At 37.3% G+C, this 14,810-nt stretch overlaps 1 protein-coding gene across 1 annotated transcript in view; it reads right to left on the bottom strand.

Annotated features, from left to right (window-relative positions):
* The window catches only part of LOC131928942 (putative ATP-dependent RNA helicase DDX31), a 57,078-nt gene extending 45,434 nt beyond the window's left edge, over window positions 1-11,644 (bottom strand). The window contains exon 1 of the mRNA XM_059285116.1: window positions 11,503-11,644. Within this exon, the coding sequence (XP_059141099.1) occupies window positions 11,503-11,598 (96 nt within the window). The 5' untranslated portion in view covers window positions 11,599-11,644. The remainder of the gene's footprint in view (window positions 1-11,502) is intronic.
* Window positions 11,645-14,810: the final 3,166 nt, after the last annotated feature.

Consider the following 14,810-nt stretch of genomic DNA (forward strand, 5'->3'; position numbering starts at 1 on the left):
CTAGTAATGTGAAAAACAGGTGACTTCTTAAATTTTAATAATTATTTCACATTTTGAGGAGGATTTATGTTTTGAAAAATACAAACATTTTTCCTTGTTTCATTTATGTACCTGTTTTTAAGGGGGCGCATCGATGAACTAAGCTTGAAAAATCGATTGTAGGAAAAAAAGTCACAGGAAAAAAAAACACAGGAAAAAAAAACACAGAAAAAAAGTCACAGGAAAAAAAGTCACAGGAAAAAAAGTCACAGGAAAAAAAGTCACAAATATATATTTGCATGATACTTTTTAATACTTTTATGTATTAAATATTCAGAGAGTGCAAATTAACTTAGGATTAATGAAATGTAATGTAATGTGTGTAGGCTGTATACGCATAGGAATTTTTATAATTCATCTAAAAATATTTAGTATGAAGTATGTAGATTGTAATTATTTTAAACTTAAGATTAGTAGCGTTTAATAGAATGCTCCAAAGTCCACTGTTTTAAGCCTGTTTTTTTTAAATACCAATATTAAATTACCGTGAAATGGTAAGTTCGTCTGACTTGCTGCCCTCAACTCATGGCCACAATAGTTATGTTTAGATGTTTAGTTCAACCACCTTTACTGCCCACATTTATCACGCTCATTACATAACAACACTTAGGATAAAAAAGAAAGCCGACAAGGTTCAAATGCTGTCATTGACGCATGACGTCAACAACACAAAATATGTTCGGACAATGCCTACTGAGGAGAGGCCGACCAGAGAATAGCTTACGGCAAAATTTGCCTAAATTTCTTTTATAATTAAATTTTCTGCCGCGTTTTTAACTAAATACGTAACAAAAGTTGAGATTGTTGTGTAAATTATATTAGAGTATTTTTTACTTACAATTGTTATAAATAATAATGCTTTTAACGTCTATAAATAATTTATGCTATACAAAAATACAACCCACAACAATAAACATACAAAATTTTACAATTCTAAACAAATAAAAAAAAAATATTTCTCAAAATATTTCTGTGACTTTTTTTCCAAAAAAATTTTTCCACTGTGACTTTTTTTCTGTGACTTTTTTTCCTAGCAAAAACTGTGACTTTTTTTCTGTGTTTTTTTTTCCTGTGACTTTTTTTCCGTTTACCGAAAAATCATGGTCGACCTCGGAAAATTCATTTTTTTTTTAAAATTTTTTTCTATTACTTTAACCACTTATAAACATAATATACTTATCAAATTTACAATAAAATATAGTTTTTACACTTGTTTTTGCATTTGAAGTGGGTGTGTGTGTGTAAAAAAATGTATTTCACCCCGATATACGCCCATCACAACGATGTGTAGCGAGATCTACACACCGTAGTAAGCCTAGCTTACCATATATCAAAATGCGCGGAATTTCGAGGTCAGTCTAGCTAGCCTAAGAACATTGACCTAGTTCTAAATATAGTATTTCAAAACATGCAATGAAAGTGTGCTTCAAAATGGGAAGAGTCATGTATCTATTGGTCAATAGATGTCACATGACGCTTCTGTCTAAAAATACCGTGCGCCAAGCTCAATTTTTCTAACTTTTGTCAGGAAGTGTCGGCGGTGTCCTAGGAGATGCTATTTTTAGCCGAGCTGTAGATATATTTGCAACAACTTTCACTTTCCACTTTTTGCATTATTTTTCGTTTCTGGAATTTATTTGAAGGTAAATTATGAATTTTTCAATTATTTCTATTCCTTTATCAAAGTATAAACTATAGTTTTATCTTAGATGCCAGATTTTACCTAGATTTTGATGTAGATCTAGTAACTTTATTACGTAAACTAGATTCTAGATCTTAATCTTAGGCTCTTAGCCTAGCTATCAGTAATCAGTATCAAAGGCTGAATGTAATCAATGTATGCAGATAATGTGCATACCTTTTAGTACGTTGTGATTATTTTTTAAAAACAGCTTATACATTATTATGACTTGTTTTACAGATCTACAATGCCTGCACAAAAGTTGTATGCAAAAAAGGGAAAGGCTTCCAGAAAGCAGAAGGCTACATTGAAGTACATTGGCTAAGGCTTGTGCTAGCAAGCAGCAAAAATCAGCTCTTGCAGGATCTACTGCAGATCCAGAGGCTGCTGGTTCAAGCACAACTACTGCTGCCACTACATCAACTGCTGCCACTGCATCAATTGCTGCCACTTCACCCACTGCTGCCACTGCATCAACTGCTGCCACTTCACCCACTGCTGCCACTACATCAACTGCTGCCACTGCATCATCTGCTGCCACTGCATCATCTGCTGCCACTGCATCCACTGCTGCCACTTCACCCACTGCTGCCACTGCATCAACTGCTGCCACTACATCAACTGCTGCCACTGCATCATCTGCTGCCATTTCACCCACTGCTGCCACTTCACCCACTGCTGCCACTTCACCCACTGCTGCCACTGCATCATCTGCTGCCACTTCACCCACTGCTGCCACTGCATCAACTGCTGCCACTGCATCATCTGCTGCCACTGCATCCACTGCTGCCACTTCACCCACTGCTGCCACTGCATCATCTGCTGCCACTGCATCCACTGCTGCCACTACACCCACTGCTGCCACTACTCCTACTACTGGATATACAACCATCCCCACAGTGGTCAGTGCCTCCAAGAGAAAACTTAGCATGTTTTACAATGTGAAGCACCTCAAGCTACTACAGTTGGAGGGCTGGTCATTGTAGACCTGGGTGAAGTAAACGCCCTCTTTTCGGCAGCTCAGTGCAGTACATGTCAAGGGCCCTTGCAACTTATCTTGACTGGACGCAAGGGTCTAGCACATCAACTGCAAGTCAGCTGCAGTGTGCAACTCCATAGCAGCAGGATCAAGCTCCAATATGAGTAGCAGCGACAGGTGTTATGATATCAACAAGAAATTTGTCGCTGCTTTCCTCAACATAGGATTAGGCTATGCTGCTATGGATAAGTTTTGCAATGCCATGGCCATTGAAGGAATGACAGAGTCATCATACCGCAATATCCTGAACAAAATATCAATTTCTTCAAAACATTTCTCCAACGCCAGTCTTGACACAGCTGTTGACCTGGTGCGCAAATCTTATGGCGTTGAGATCAGTCAGTGAGTTTAATGGTGGCAGTAAACATCTGGCTGCTTTTATGGATGCCATTGGCTGTTCCTATGCCACTTCTTCTCAAGTCAGAGCAGCAAGGCATGACAAGAGGAGGATTGACAGTGCTGAACGAAAGACGTCAGCTGAAGTCAAAAGGAGAAGGTCCAGAATGATCTCGCCAGCTCAAAAGCCCAACAGGAGTTTGAGAAGCTGGAGGGAGGGCCTTCATACAGTTCTGAAGCCTTCTAAATTGTTATTTGTTTTAAGCTAAGTTAGTTTTATTAGTGTAAAAACTTTTTTTTTTTTTTTTTTTAATTTAAATTTTATATTTCCATCAATATATGTAGTCTTTTTCAAACCCTTTTTACAAAATCAGTTTTTACTTAATTTACTGCTAATGATGAAATTATCATCATAAACATGTTGATAAAGCTTTTAAAATAGCTCTTTACATTGTATTTTCAATGAAAAAAAGCTTTTTTTTCCATTTTTGTTACGTTCTTAGAGTTTTCTCAATAACGTATTTTTTTTACATTTTTGAACACTCAAAAACATTTTCCTCAAAAACTACTTGTTCAATTTACATGAAATTTCTGCTGAAGCTACATAACACACTGTTGAAAAAACAAGCAGAAGAATAAGGTCACTGGAATTTGGCAGAAAAATCATAGGAAGTCATGCGTCCGGATCTGGATGCCATATTTTTGTTAGCAACCGACCACGCCTTCAAGTTAGCGAGTAATACTAAATATTAATATAATAGTAGATCTAAAAAATTTAAAAAATATATATATAAATATAAATAATAAAGCCAAATGTAATTAATTAGTCATTAGTAGAAAATTCATAATTAAAAAAGTTTCTGCAAATATGTAAATTTTCTTCTATGGATTTTGTCACATGCATGTGGACTATCTAAATCCAAAAGTTGGACTTGAAATTAAAGATAGTTACTGAGGAAAAGTTTTTTAAAAATTGTATGTAAAAAATGTACATTTTTTTTACAATATAATTAATTTTAACCTATAAGGTTTGCAAAAAATTATGTATAAAAAAAAGTAATGAAGATAGCTCAATTATTCTTCTGCTTGTTTTTTCAACAGTGTGTTATGTAGCTTCAGCAGAAATTTCATGTAAATTGAACAAGTAGTTTTTGAGGAAAATGTTTTTGAGTGTTCAAAAATGTAAAAAAAATACGTTATTGAGAAAACTCTAAGAACGTAACAAAAATGAAAAAAAAAGCTTTTTTTCATTGAAAATACAATGTAAAGAGCTATTTTAAAAGCTTTATCAACATGTTTATGATGATAATTTCATCATTAGCAGTAAATTAAGTAAAAACTGATTTTGTAAAAAGGGTTTGAAAAAGACTACATATATTGATGGAAATATAAAATTTAAATTAAAAAAAAAAAAAAAAAAAGTTTTTACACTAATAAAACTAACTTAGCTTAAAACAAATAACAATTTAGAAGGCTTCAGAACTGTATGAAGGCCCTCCCTCCAGCTTCTCAAACTCCTGTTGGGCTTTTGAGCTGGCGAGATCATTCTGGACCTTCTCCTTTTGACTTCAGCTGACGTCTTTCGTTCAGCACTGTCAATCCTCCTCTTGTCATGCCTTGCTGCTTTGACTTGAGAAGAAGTGGCATAGGAACAGCCAATGGCATCCATAAAAGCAGCCAGATGTTTACTGCCACCATTAAACTCACTGACTGATCTCAACGCCATAAGATTTGCGCACCAGGTCAACAGCTGTGTCAAGACTGGCGTTGGAGAAATGTTTTGAAGAAATTGATATTTTGTTCAGGATATTGCGGTATGATGACTCTGTCATTCCTTCAATGGCCATGGCATTGCAAAACTTATCCATAGCAGCATAGCCTAATCCTATGTTGAGGAAAGCAGCGACAAATTTCTTGTTGATATAACACCTGTCGCTGCTACTCATATTGGAGCTTGATCCTGCTGCTATGGAGTTGCACACTGCAGCTGACTTGCAGTTGATGTGCTAGACCCTTGCGTCCAGTCAAGATAAGTTGCAAGGGCCCTTGACATGTACTGCACTGAGCTGCCAAAAAGAGGGCGTTTACTTCACCCAGGTCTACAATGACCAGCCCTCCAACTGTAGTAGCTTGAGGTGCTTCACATTGTAAAACATGCTAAGTTTTCTCTTGGAGGCACTGACCACTGTGGGGATGGTTGTATATCCAGTAGTAGGAGTAGTGGCAGCAGTGGGTGTAGTGGCAGCAGTGGATGCAGTGGCAGCAGATGATGCAGTGGCAGCAGTGGGTGAGGTGGCAGCAGTTTATGCAGTGGCAGCAGTGGGTGAAGTGGCAGCAGTGGGTGTAGTGGCAGCAGTTGATGTAGTGGCAGCAGTGGGTGAAGTGGCAGCAGTGGATGCAGTGGCAGCAGATGATGCAGTGGCAGCAGTGGGTGAGGTGGCAGCAGTTTATGCAGTGGCAGCAGTGGGTGAAGTGGCAGCAGTGGATGCAGTGGCAGCAGATGATGCAGTGGCAGCAGTGGGTGAGGTGGCAGCAGATGATGCAGTGGCAGCAGTTGATGCAGTGGCAGCAGATGATGCAGTGGCAGCAGTTGATGCAGTGGCAGCAGTGGGTGAAGTGGCAGCAGTTGATGCAGTGGCAGCAGTGGGTGAAGTGGCAGCAATTGATGCAGTGGCAGCAGTTGATGTAGTGGCAGCAGTAGTTGTGCTTGAACCAGCAGCCTCTGGATCTGCAGTAGATCCTGCAAGAGCTGATTTTTGCTGCTTGCTAGCACAAGCCTTAGCCAATGTACTTCAATGTAGCCTTCTGCTTTCTGGAAGCCTTTCCCTTTTTTGCATACAACTTTTGTGCAGGCATTGTAGATCTGTAAAACAAGTCATAATAATGTATAAGCTGTTTTAAAAAAATAATCACAACGTACTAAAAGGTATGCACATTATCTGCATACATTGATTAGATTCAGCCTTTGATAGCTAGGCTAAGAGCCTAAGACTAAGACCAAGATCTAGTTTACGTAATAAATTTACTAGATCTACATCAAAATCTACGTAAAATCTGGCATCTAAGATAAAACTATAGTTTATACTTTGATAAAGGAATAGAAATAATTGAAAAATTCATAATTTACCTTCAAATAAATTCCAGAAACGAAAAATAATTCAAAAACTGGAAAGTGAAAGTTGTTGCAAATGTCAACTACAGCTCGGCTAAAAATAGCATCTCCTAGGAAACCGCCGACACTTTCTGACAAAAGTTAGAAAAATTGAGCTTGGCGCACGGTATTTTTAGACAGAAGCGTCATGTGACATCTATTGACCAATAGATACATGACTCTTCCCATTTTGAAGCACACTTTCATTGCGTGTTTTGAAATACTATATTTAGAACTAGGTCAATGTTCCTAGGCTAACTAAACTGACCTCGAAATTCCGCGCATTTTGATATATGGTAAGCTAGGCTTACTGCAGTGTGTAGATCTCGCTACACATCGTTGTGATGGGCGTATATCGAGGTGAAATACATTTTTTTACACACACACACCCACTTCAAATGCAAAAACAAGTGTAAAAACTATATTTTATTGTAAATTTGATAAGTATATTATGTTTATAAGTGGTTAAAGTAATAGAAAAATTTTTTTTTTTAAAAATGAATTTTCCGAGGTCGACCATGATTTTTCAAGCTTAGTTCATCGATGCGCCCCCTTAAACAATTGAATTAAAACTTTTCAGTAATAAATGAAGACTAGCATACAGTTGCGGGTGATTTTACGTACCTAAAATCCTACAACGATAGATTACCGCTAACCGCTAAACTAAAATTTAGGTAATCTAATGTTTTAGGTACGTAAAATCGCGTAATGTACGAAAAAGTTACCTCATTGTCAAGGCTTTAAAATTGAAGTATACTGTGATTTGTGTCAAATATTATAGATAAATGAATAAAAACCTAAATCAATGGCTAAACATATCAATATAGGCCAGAAATTAACTTTAACTTTAAACAGCAGTGTTTGCAAGCAGGATTTGCTATATAAATAGGAGCCATTTGTAAAATAGAGTGGCTTCCCCTGAATCTGCTATAAGTTTACATTGAAACAAACTTAAACAAGATGTCGGCTTTAGTAAATGAGCATGGTTGCATCTGTTGGAAACATCGCTAGTCTTCTTTTATTACTGAAAAGTTTTAATTCAATTGTTTAAAAACAGATACATAAATGGGTAATCTATCGTTTTAGCGTAATCAATTCGGCTGCAGTAGTAATGTGCGGGAGAGGTAGCTGATGAATATATTTGTTTAAATAAGTTTATTTAAGTCAAATTTTACAAAATATCACAGATAATTGATTTAAAATAACAAACAGTGACCAAAACAATTTAAATAACGTGAAACTAACTTTAAACTAGGTGTTTGAGATAAATATTAGTAGAAAAAAAAACAGCGGCCATCTTTCCAAATAAAATTAAGAGTAGTTTCCCTGGATAAAAAAGTCTATTCGTATGTATATTGTGTTGACTTTGTTGTTTAATATACATACCTGTCTTGTTTAATATAAGTAAGACAGAGGGCCGTCTTCTTATCTTTAATTTCATTTTCAAGTGAAATGAAGGCTATGTATGTATGTACATCCAAGATCTCAAAAAATTTTGAGAGGTCCAACATGTACTAAACCCTTTTGTACTGATTAGGGGTCGTCCATAAATGACGTCACAATCGTAGGGGGGGGGGGGGGTCGGTAATTTTGTGACGATGTGTGATGAGGGGGAGGGGGGGGGGGGTTCAGATGGTGCGACGTCACACTTTTGCTTTATAGATAAGAAATGTTAGAAAACGAATTTTAGACATTATTTAGCTTGTTAGAAAACAGTTTTAATAAATTATAATAGGAATTGATTAAAATACTATATTTTGACATATTTCAGACAAGATTTTGGAAAAATATCGATGTTTTAAAAAAAAATCATCTGCAATTTTGAGGGGGGGGGGGGGTTGTAGGCTGATGTGTGACGTCATTTTAGGGGGGGTCTGACTTTTTGTGACGACGTGTGACGGAGGGGAGGTAAAAAGCGTGACGTCATTTATGGATGACCCCTTAACTTGTCAATTATTAGGTCGTCCATATTCCTCATAAATGACGTTGGACTCAAAATATGGGAGGGTGTAAAATATTTTTTAAAAAAATGATGAAGAATATATTCGGTTTCGTTAGAAATTGTGATTAAGGGTTCGGGTATAGTAGAACTGCGATATGATATTAAATCATCATCTTGCTTTTAGTAACTATTGGGTGAGAGGGAAATTGTCGGGAAAAGTATGACGTCATTTATGGGCGATCCATTTAATTAAGCCTAGTTGTTTATTTTGTCTGTAGACATTAGTCTTAGGCCTACACTTTTTCTGAATTAAGATTATTGTGGTTTTTTTAAATAGGTTCAAATTTTAATTAGTTACATTTGAATACCACATGGTTTGTTGTTGTTTTTTTCTTTGCCTTCTGCTGTCATCAGTTTTTGATTTCTTCAGTAGTCAATGTTTACCCCTCCATTATTACAAAAAAAAAAACACCCACTATATGTGTCATAGCGTAGATATATAGAATTAGACTAGACGAGTAGAGGTTACTAAGGACGGTACGAACTTGACGGTAGACGATTTGGTGCGAGAGTATTGTGCGCGTGTTCAATAAAATATGTGTGGCGTGAGTGTGACGTGAGCATGGTGCGACAATGTACCGATGACGTAAGACGCAGCAGTGAAGTTAGTTGGGGGTTAGATATAGTAGAAGACGGACGTATTATTTGATATTGTGAAAAGGATCTATAAGTGTGTGATAATTAAGTTCATGTTATTTCATAAACTAAGTTGTTGACATTGTTAATTAGTGTCTGCGGAACATAAGAGTGATTCCCGTCCTCCTCACGAGTATAATAGTTGCCGTATGAATAGTAGTAGATCAGAATATATTGAGATTATATATAAACCGCCCACCACAATATAGTGATATCTCCCTCTAGAAAAAAACTAGATCAACGTATAGTTCGTAGGAAAATTAGAATCTATCACTTATTCGTCTGTTAAAAAAAAAGAAATACGTCATTTTTCTCAACCACGCCGTTTCATCCCCCACTAAGCACAACGTCACAAAGTTCGCGGCGCGCGTGACGTCATTTGTCATTAGGCTAATGTTTAAGAAAGATACCGCGTAATTAAAAAAAAAATCAAAACAGGCACTAAATCACTATGGCGATGAGACTTTAGCGACGTTTAGGCTGACGAATAGATCTAAATAACTTTAGTTCGGTGAATTATATTGGTGTTTAATTTATTACAGTGGCATGATGTTCTCCCTCTACTATACAAATTCACGTGCTTTTAATTTCTGCAACCTGCTGCCCTGAGACGTTCGGCTCTAAAATGCCCATGACACAGCGGCTTCGGTAAATGCATTTAGGCTCCCGGTCCCACCTATAAACGTCTGTCCATTAAGCTCCATGCAAAACTTGTGATTGATATGTGGACATAAGCGGCGCTAGTGGTGGTGTCAACAGGGCCAAGCTCAGGTCTTAAAGGTGCTCCGCACTTCATAAAAGACAAAATTGATTTTCAGATATCGTCGGACTCGGGCGTTTTGCCGACGGCCGTATTCCTAATGCACAGTCTTAGAGGCTGTCCACTGCTAACAATATTTTATGTTAAATTCAAGCCTATACTGAGCTGTGGCTTTACATTAGCTCAGTGGCGTGGCGAGGTCGAGTGGTAGCGAGGTCGAGTGTCACCCGGTGCGGCACTTAATGGTGTCACCCCCCAGAGGCGACAAACTTTCAATTTTCGATTTGTCCCATTTTACCTGCTAGTCAATAATTGTCTTGGAATCTTGTCGAATATTGTTGACAGGAGCTACTTGGTTTGAGCCTTATTGTCAGAAGTTATTTCATTTGGAGTCAATATAGTGCGGCCTATTTTCGTCGGTAGGCATTTAGTGGCGGGCCCTTTTTGGCAGGGATGATGTGCTGAGGTTGTTTAACACCGCTTAGGACAACAGGCATGCAATAGTTATGAACAAATGTATGCATGAAAACGAACGCTTTATGTTCCTCATTTTCATTGAGCACAGCTTTATAGAAGATTCCAAAATAGACGTCACGCATCCCCCCCCCCCCGACCACTCTGCGTAAGTTGACGTCACATTAGCATAGCATATGTGACATCGTTTATGGACAACCCCATATAACTCATTTTGGGTATTTGGTATCAACATTTTGACAACAAAGGTTATTCAAAATGTATATAGGACTTGACATCTACCATAAATGACATCGCACACTTAAGGGGTGGAGTAACTGGTTTTGAGACGACGTTTTACGCGGGAAGTGGGAGGGGTAAGAAACGTGAAACGTTATGTCTTCGCCTAATACAAAAATGCTAAAAATATTTTTCATTAGAATTATGGCTTGACTTTTTAATAGACAGGGCAAAAAGGTAATTTTCGACATTACGACTATTTCGTGACGGCGAAAATGGGGGGGGGGGGAGGGTTAAGGTAAAGAGAGGTCAAAAAACGGGACGTCATTAATGATTAAATCACTAATTAAAGGAAAAAAGCATGAAAATAAGAAATTAACAATAACACAAACAATAAGAATGAACTCAAACTAATATTTAAGTAAACATTAGATATGTAGTGGTAGCTCTATAAAAATAGGGAGTATCTTAATGTATAAAAATTGCATCTCATAATAATAATTCTAGAACTGATGTTTATTTTCAGTCAGTCAATTAAATTGTTTAAAGGGCAGAATTTTAAAAAAAACCGCATGCTTTGTATTTAAACACAAGACAAACGTATTTAATAGCAAACATAAATACATTTCCATACAAATAGAAATGAAAGGGAAATGACTCAAAATAATATTTTCTTAAGATGGCCGCTGTTTTTAATAGCAAATTTAGTATCTGTAACATCGTTGTTAAACTTTAATTTCCTGACATTTTTATTGATTTAAACCTTAAATGTGGTTTAATATTCAATTATCTTTAGTATTTTAGTAAAATATGCAAAAATATATCCATATTTAGGCCCTAAGCCATATTTATTAGTTACCTTATCCCTACATTACTAGTGACGGCCGAATTGATTACGCTAAAGCGATAGATTACCCATAAATGAAACATTTTTGTATTTTTCAAAACATAAATCCTCCTAAAATGTGAAATAATTATTAAAATTTAAGGAGTCACCTGTTTTTCACATTACTAGTCGCGGGTGATTTTACGTACCTAAAACGATAGATTTAATTACCAAAATTTAGGGCCTAATCAAAATTAATTTTTTAAATTAATCCACGTTGGTCGTCGTAGGGCCTGCGTCGTAATCCTACTCTAGTAATTACACTACACGACACAGTACCTCTGCTCTAAAACCTTTTTTCTTTTTGGTGAGGACAGAAGAAAAAAAGTCGGTTGACAGATTCAATGAAATATTAGAAGAGTAATCTTCGTCCATTTAAAACTCGTGTCGGGGATGGCAATATTAAAACATAAACAGGATCTAATTACCGAGATGAGGTAAAGTTTGAAAATAGATCTAGCTAGATCTATATTATATATACGCTCAGTAGAAGATGAATATTTTGTGAAGTTGAGCTTAAATTACATCACCTAAGTTAAATTTTAAAATATCATTTTCTACCCGCTAGCTAATTTTATATTACATTTGTATATAGACACACACATATATGTGGGACGGAGTGGTCTAGCGTTAGAGAGCTGGACTGCTAACCCGTAAGTCTCGAGTTGGAATCCGGTTTCAAGTCAGTAAACCGTCCCTGAGTCCATCCAACTCTGATGGGTACCTAACTCACGTTAGGGAAAGTAAAGGCGGCACACTATCTCTTCATATGCCGAGGTCAAAGAATCAAGTGAACTCTACTTCACTTGCCCCATAGACCGTCAGGTTTGAAAGGGAAACTTACACACATATGTACACACATACACACAAATATAGGCCTATGACCTATATAATAGTATATATATATATATATATATATATATATATATATATATATATATATATATATATATATATATTTATATATATATATATATATATATATATATATATATATATATATGTAATATAGTGAGACTTGTGAAGTCAAGGGAACTCACTCTTCTTGTATTAGTATTATATTTATACTGTTATCTTGAGTGATGTCCCTTACATGTATATATATCTTTGTCTCTCGTCACTTCCGTCCTCTCTCGTTATCATCATGTAGTTGAAGGCCAATAAACGTTTTATATACAACCACATGCTTCTATCGTCAATCCATTACAATATATATATATATATATATATATATATATATATATATATATATATATATATATATATATATATATATATATATATATATATATATATATTCAATATTACTGATCAGAAAGCTATATTTATTTAAGTTCATCCAAGCAAGTTGTAATGTTATCAAGTAAAAGTATTTGTCTGGACTCTCACGTTGAAGTTGAGATAATATTTTAAGAATCGTACAAAGAATCAGTCACGTCGTTTCTAAACAAAAGGGGCTAGTGAAATAGTACATTATACATTAATAAAATTGGTTTCTATTCAAAGTGTTAGACGATTTATCTACTCACCGATCCGGTGTAAATCTTTCCCAATTACCTTGGCAAAAAAGCGCCCCCCCCCCCCCCACCACTACTATATTTTTCTTGTGTTACTGTTGCACAATACGCTTTAATGCATATAGTTTCTTATCTAAGTGCTAGAATATGTATCTCCTCACCAACCAAGTGTAAATTCTTGCAATTTTTGTTGGCGAAAAAGCCCTTCCTCCATCCCCCCCCCCCCCCCTCTTGAAAGAAATTGGTAGAGTGGGTTTTAACGTCACTAACTGTTTTACGTTTTATACACAATCGTACAATCTGTATATATATAATTCTCTTCAATGATACCCTAGAAAACACCAAGCTGTAAGCGCGCCGCGCAGCCCCCTCTCTTCCTCTCTAAGCATATCCCTACCACGCAAACGCAAACAAAAAGGCAAACGAAAACAAAAACAAATCCAAACGCAAACCCAAACACAGTCTAGCCCGTGGCACCAAATCGCATCATGCTGGGGTGCCGGCGCGCGGCGGAACCGCATTATTCAACTTAGTAAAGACTACCCCAACTTATATATAGTCTTTTGCACTCACTTAAACGAACGTAGGCGCCATAGCTAACACGGGAAGGCTCGGGGCGCCAAATAACACCCTGCTGTGGCGCCGGATGATGCCTGGGTTTGATTCAGTTAAGGACTATAGTAACCTTTCATATCCATAGTCTATCGCTCGGTTCAAAACGAAGTTATGCACCATAGTCCATAGCGCTCACAGGATAGCCCAAGGCGCCAAATTTAACCCTTCCGGGGCGCCGGCGGACGCGCCTGATTCGATTTTGTGAACGACTATAATACCCCAAGCTTATCTGCAAACGCAAAGATCGAAGTAAACAAAGAGGGCATAATTTATGAGCTGGCTTCTAAACTGTTATTGATTTTTTAAAATAATTAGCAAACATAACGTTCACTGTATAAAATAAATAAAAGGTAGTATTTAAAGAATCTGTGTTTTACTTACCACATTTCACTTGATCAATCCACACTGATTATGTAATTAATTTTTCCCAACACCAAATCAAAGTAATAAAAAATAACCCCCCCCCCCCCCAATGTAATGTGTTTTTAAAAAGGGAAGTAATTGTGTTTTCCTAATTTATCAAGAGACGTAATGAGTGCTAAACGACAAAATCGTGCGGCGTCAAAACGTCCAATGACGAAACGGCCCTTTCAAAACGACGCCGACAAATCAGCCCCGGCATAAGAGCCCCATCATATAGACCCCGTCAAAAGGTCAGCGACATATGGACCCCGTCATATAGGCTCCTGACAAATAGGCTCCCGTTATATAGGAGATGGCTGGGCCATGTCCTACGCATGAGCAAAAGAAGACTCCCCAACATGGCGCTAAAGTGGACTCCGCCTGGAAGAGAAAGAGAGGAAGACCACTGGGAACATGGAGGAGAGAGATGGAAGAAGAAGTGCAGGCTACTGGCAAGACCTGGCATGAACTAAAGTGGCTCGCCCAAGACAGAGTTGAATGGTGGAGATTTGTTGTTGCCCTATACTCCACAGGGAGTGATGAGGATTAAGTAAGTAATATAGGCTCCCGACAAAAGGGCTCCAGTCAATAAGGCTCCCGACAAATAGACCACCGTCATTTAGGCTCCCGACATATAGGCTCCCGTCATTACGATTCCCGGCAAATAGGCTCCCGCCATTTAGTTTCTCCACAAAGCGACCTCCGTCATTATGACTCCCGACAAATAAGCTCCCGTCATTTTGGCTCACGACAAATAGGCTCCTGTCAATTTGGCTACCGACTAAAGGACCACTGACAATACGGTTTCTGTAGAGACTAAGTCTCCCGGCAAAACAGTCTCATTGAATATGACACCTGCCAGTGGGACCCCTTCATCAATATTCTTTAGAGTTAGATTATCCAATACAACATATGCATTTCTTGTTCGGCAGGCCTTATTTTTATAATGGTTTATCTATTATAAGAAATAGTATCAATGACTTCAATAAATTAGTTGGTTATACGCTGTTCCAACTCAGTGTGTGGGGGAGAGGGGTCCACGCTGTACATTCC

The sequence above is a fragment of the Physella acuta genome, unplaced genomic scaffold (genome assembly GCF_028476545.2).
Source record: "Physella acuta isolate Inbredline_101_S28 unplaced genomic scaffold, ASM2847654v3 ptg001574l, whole genome shotgun sequence".
In the NCBI taxonomy this organism is placed as follows: Eukaryota; Metazoa; Mollusca; class Gastropoda; family Physidae; genus Physella; species Physella acuta.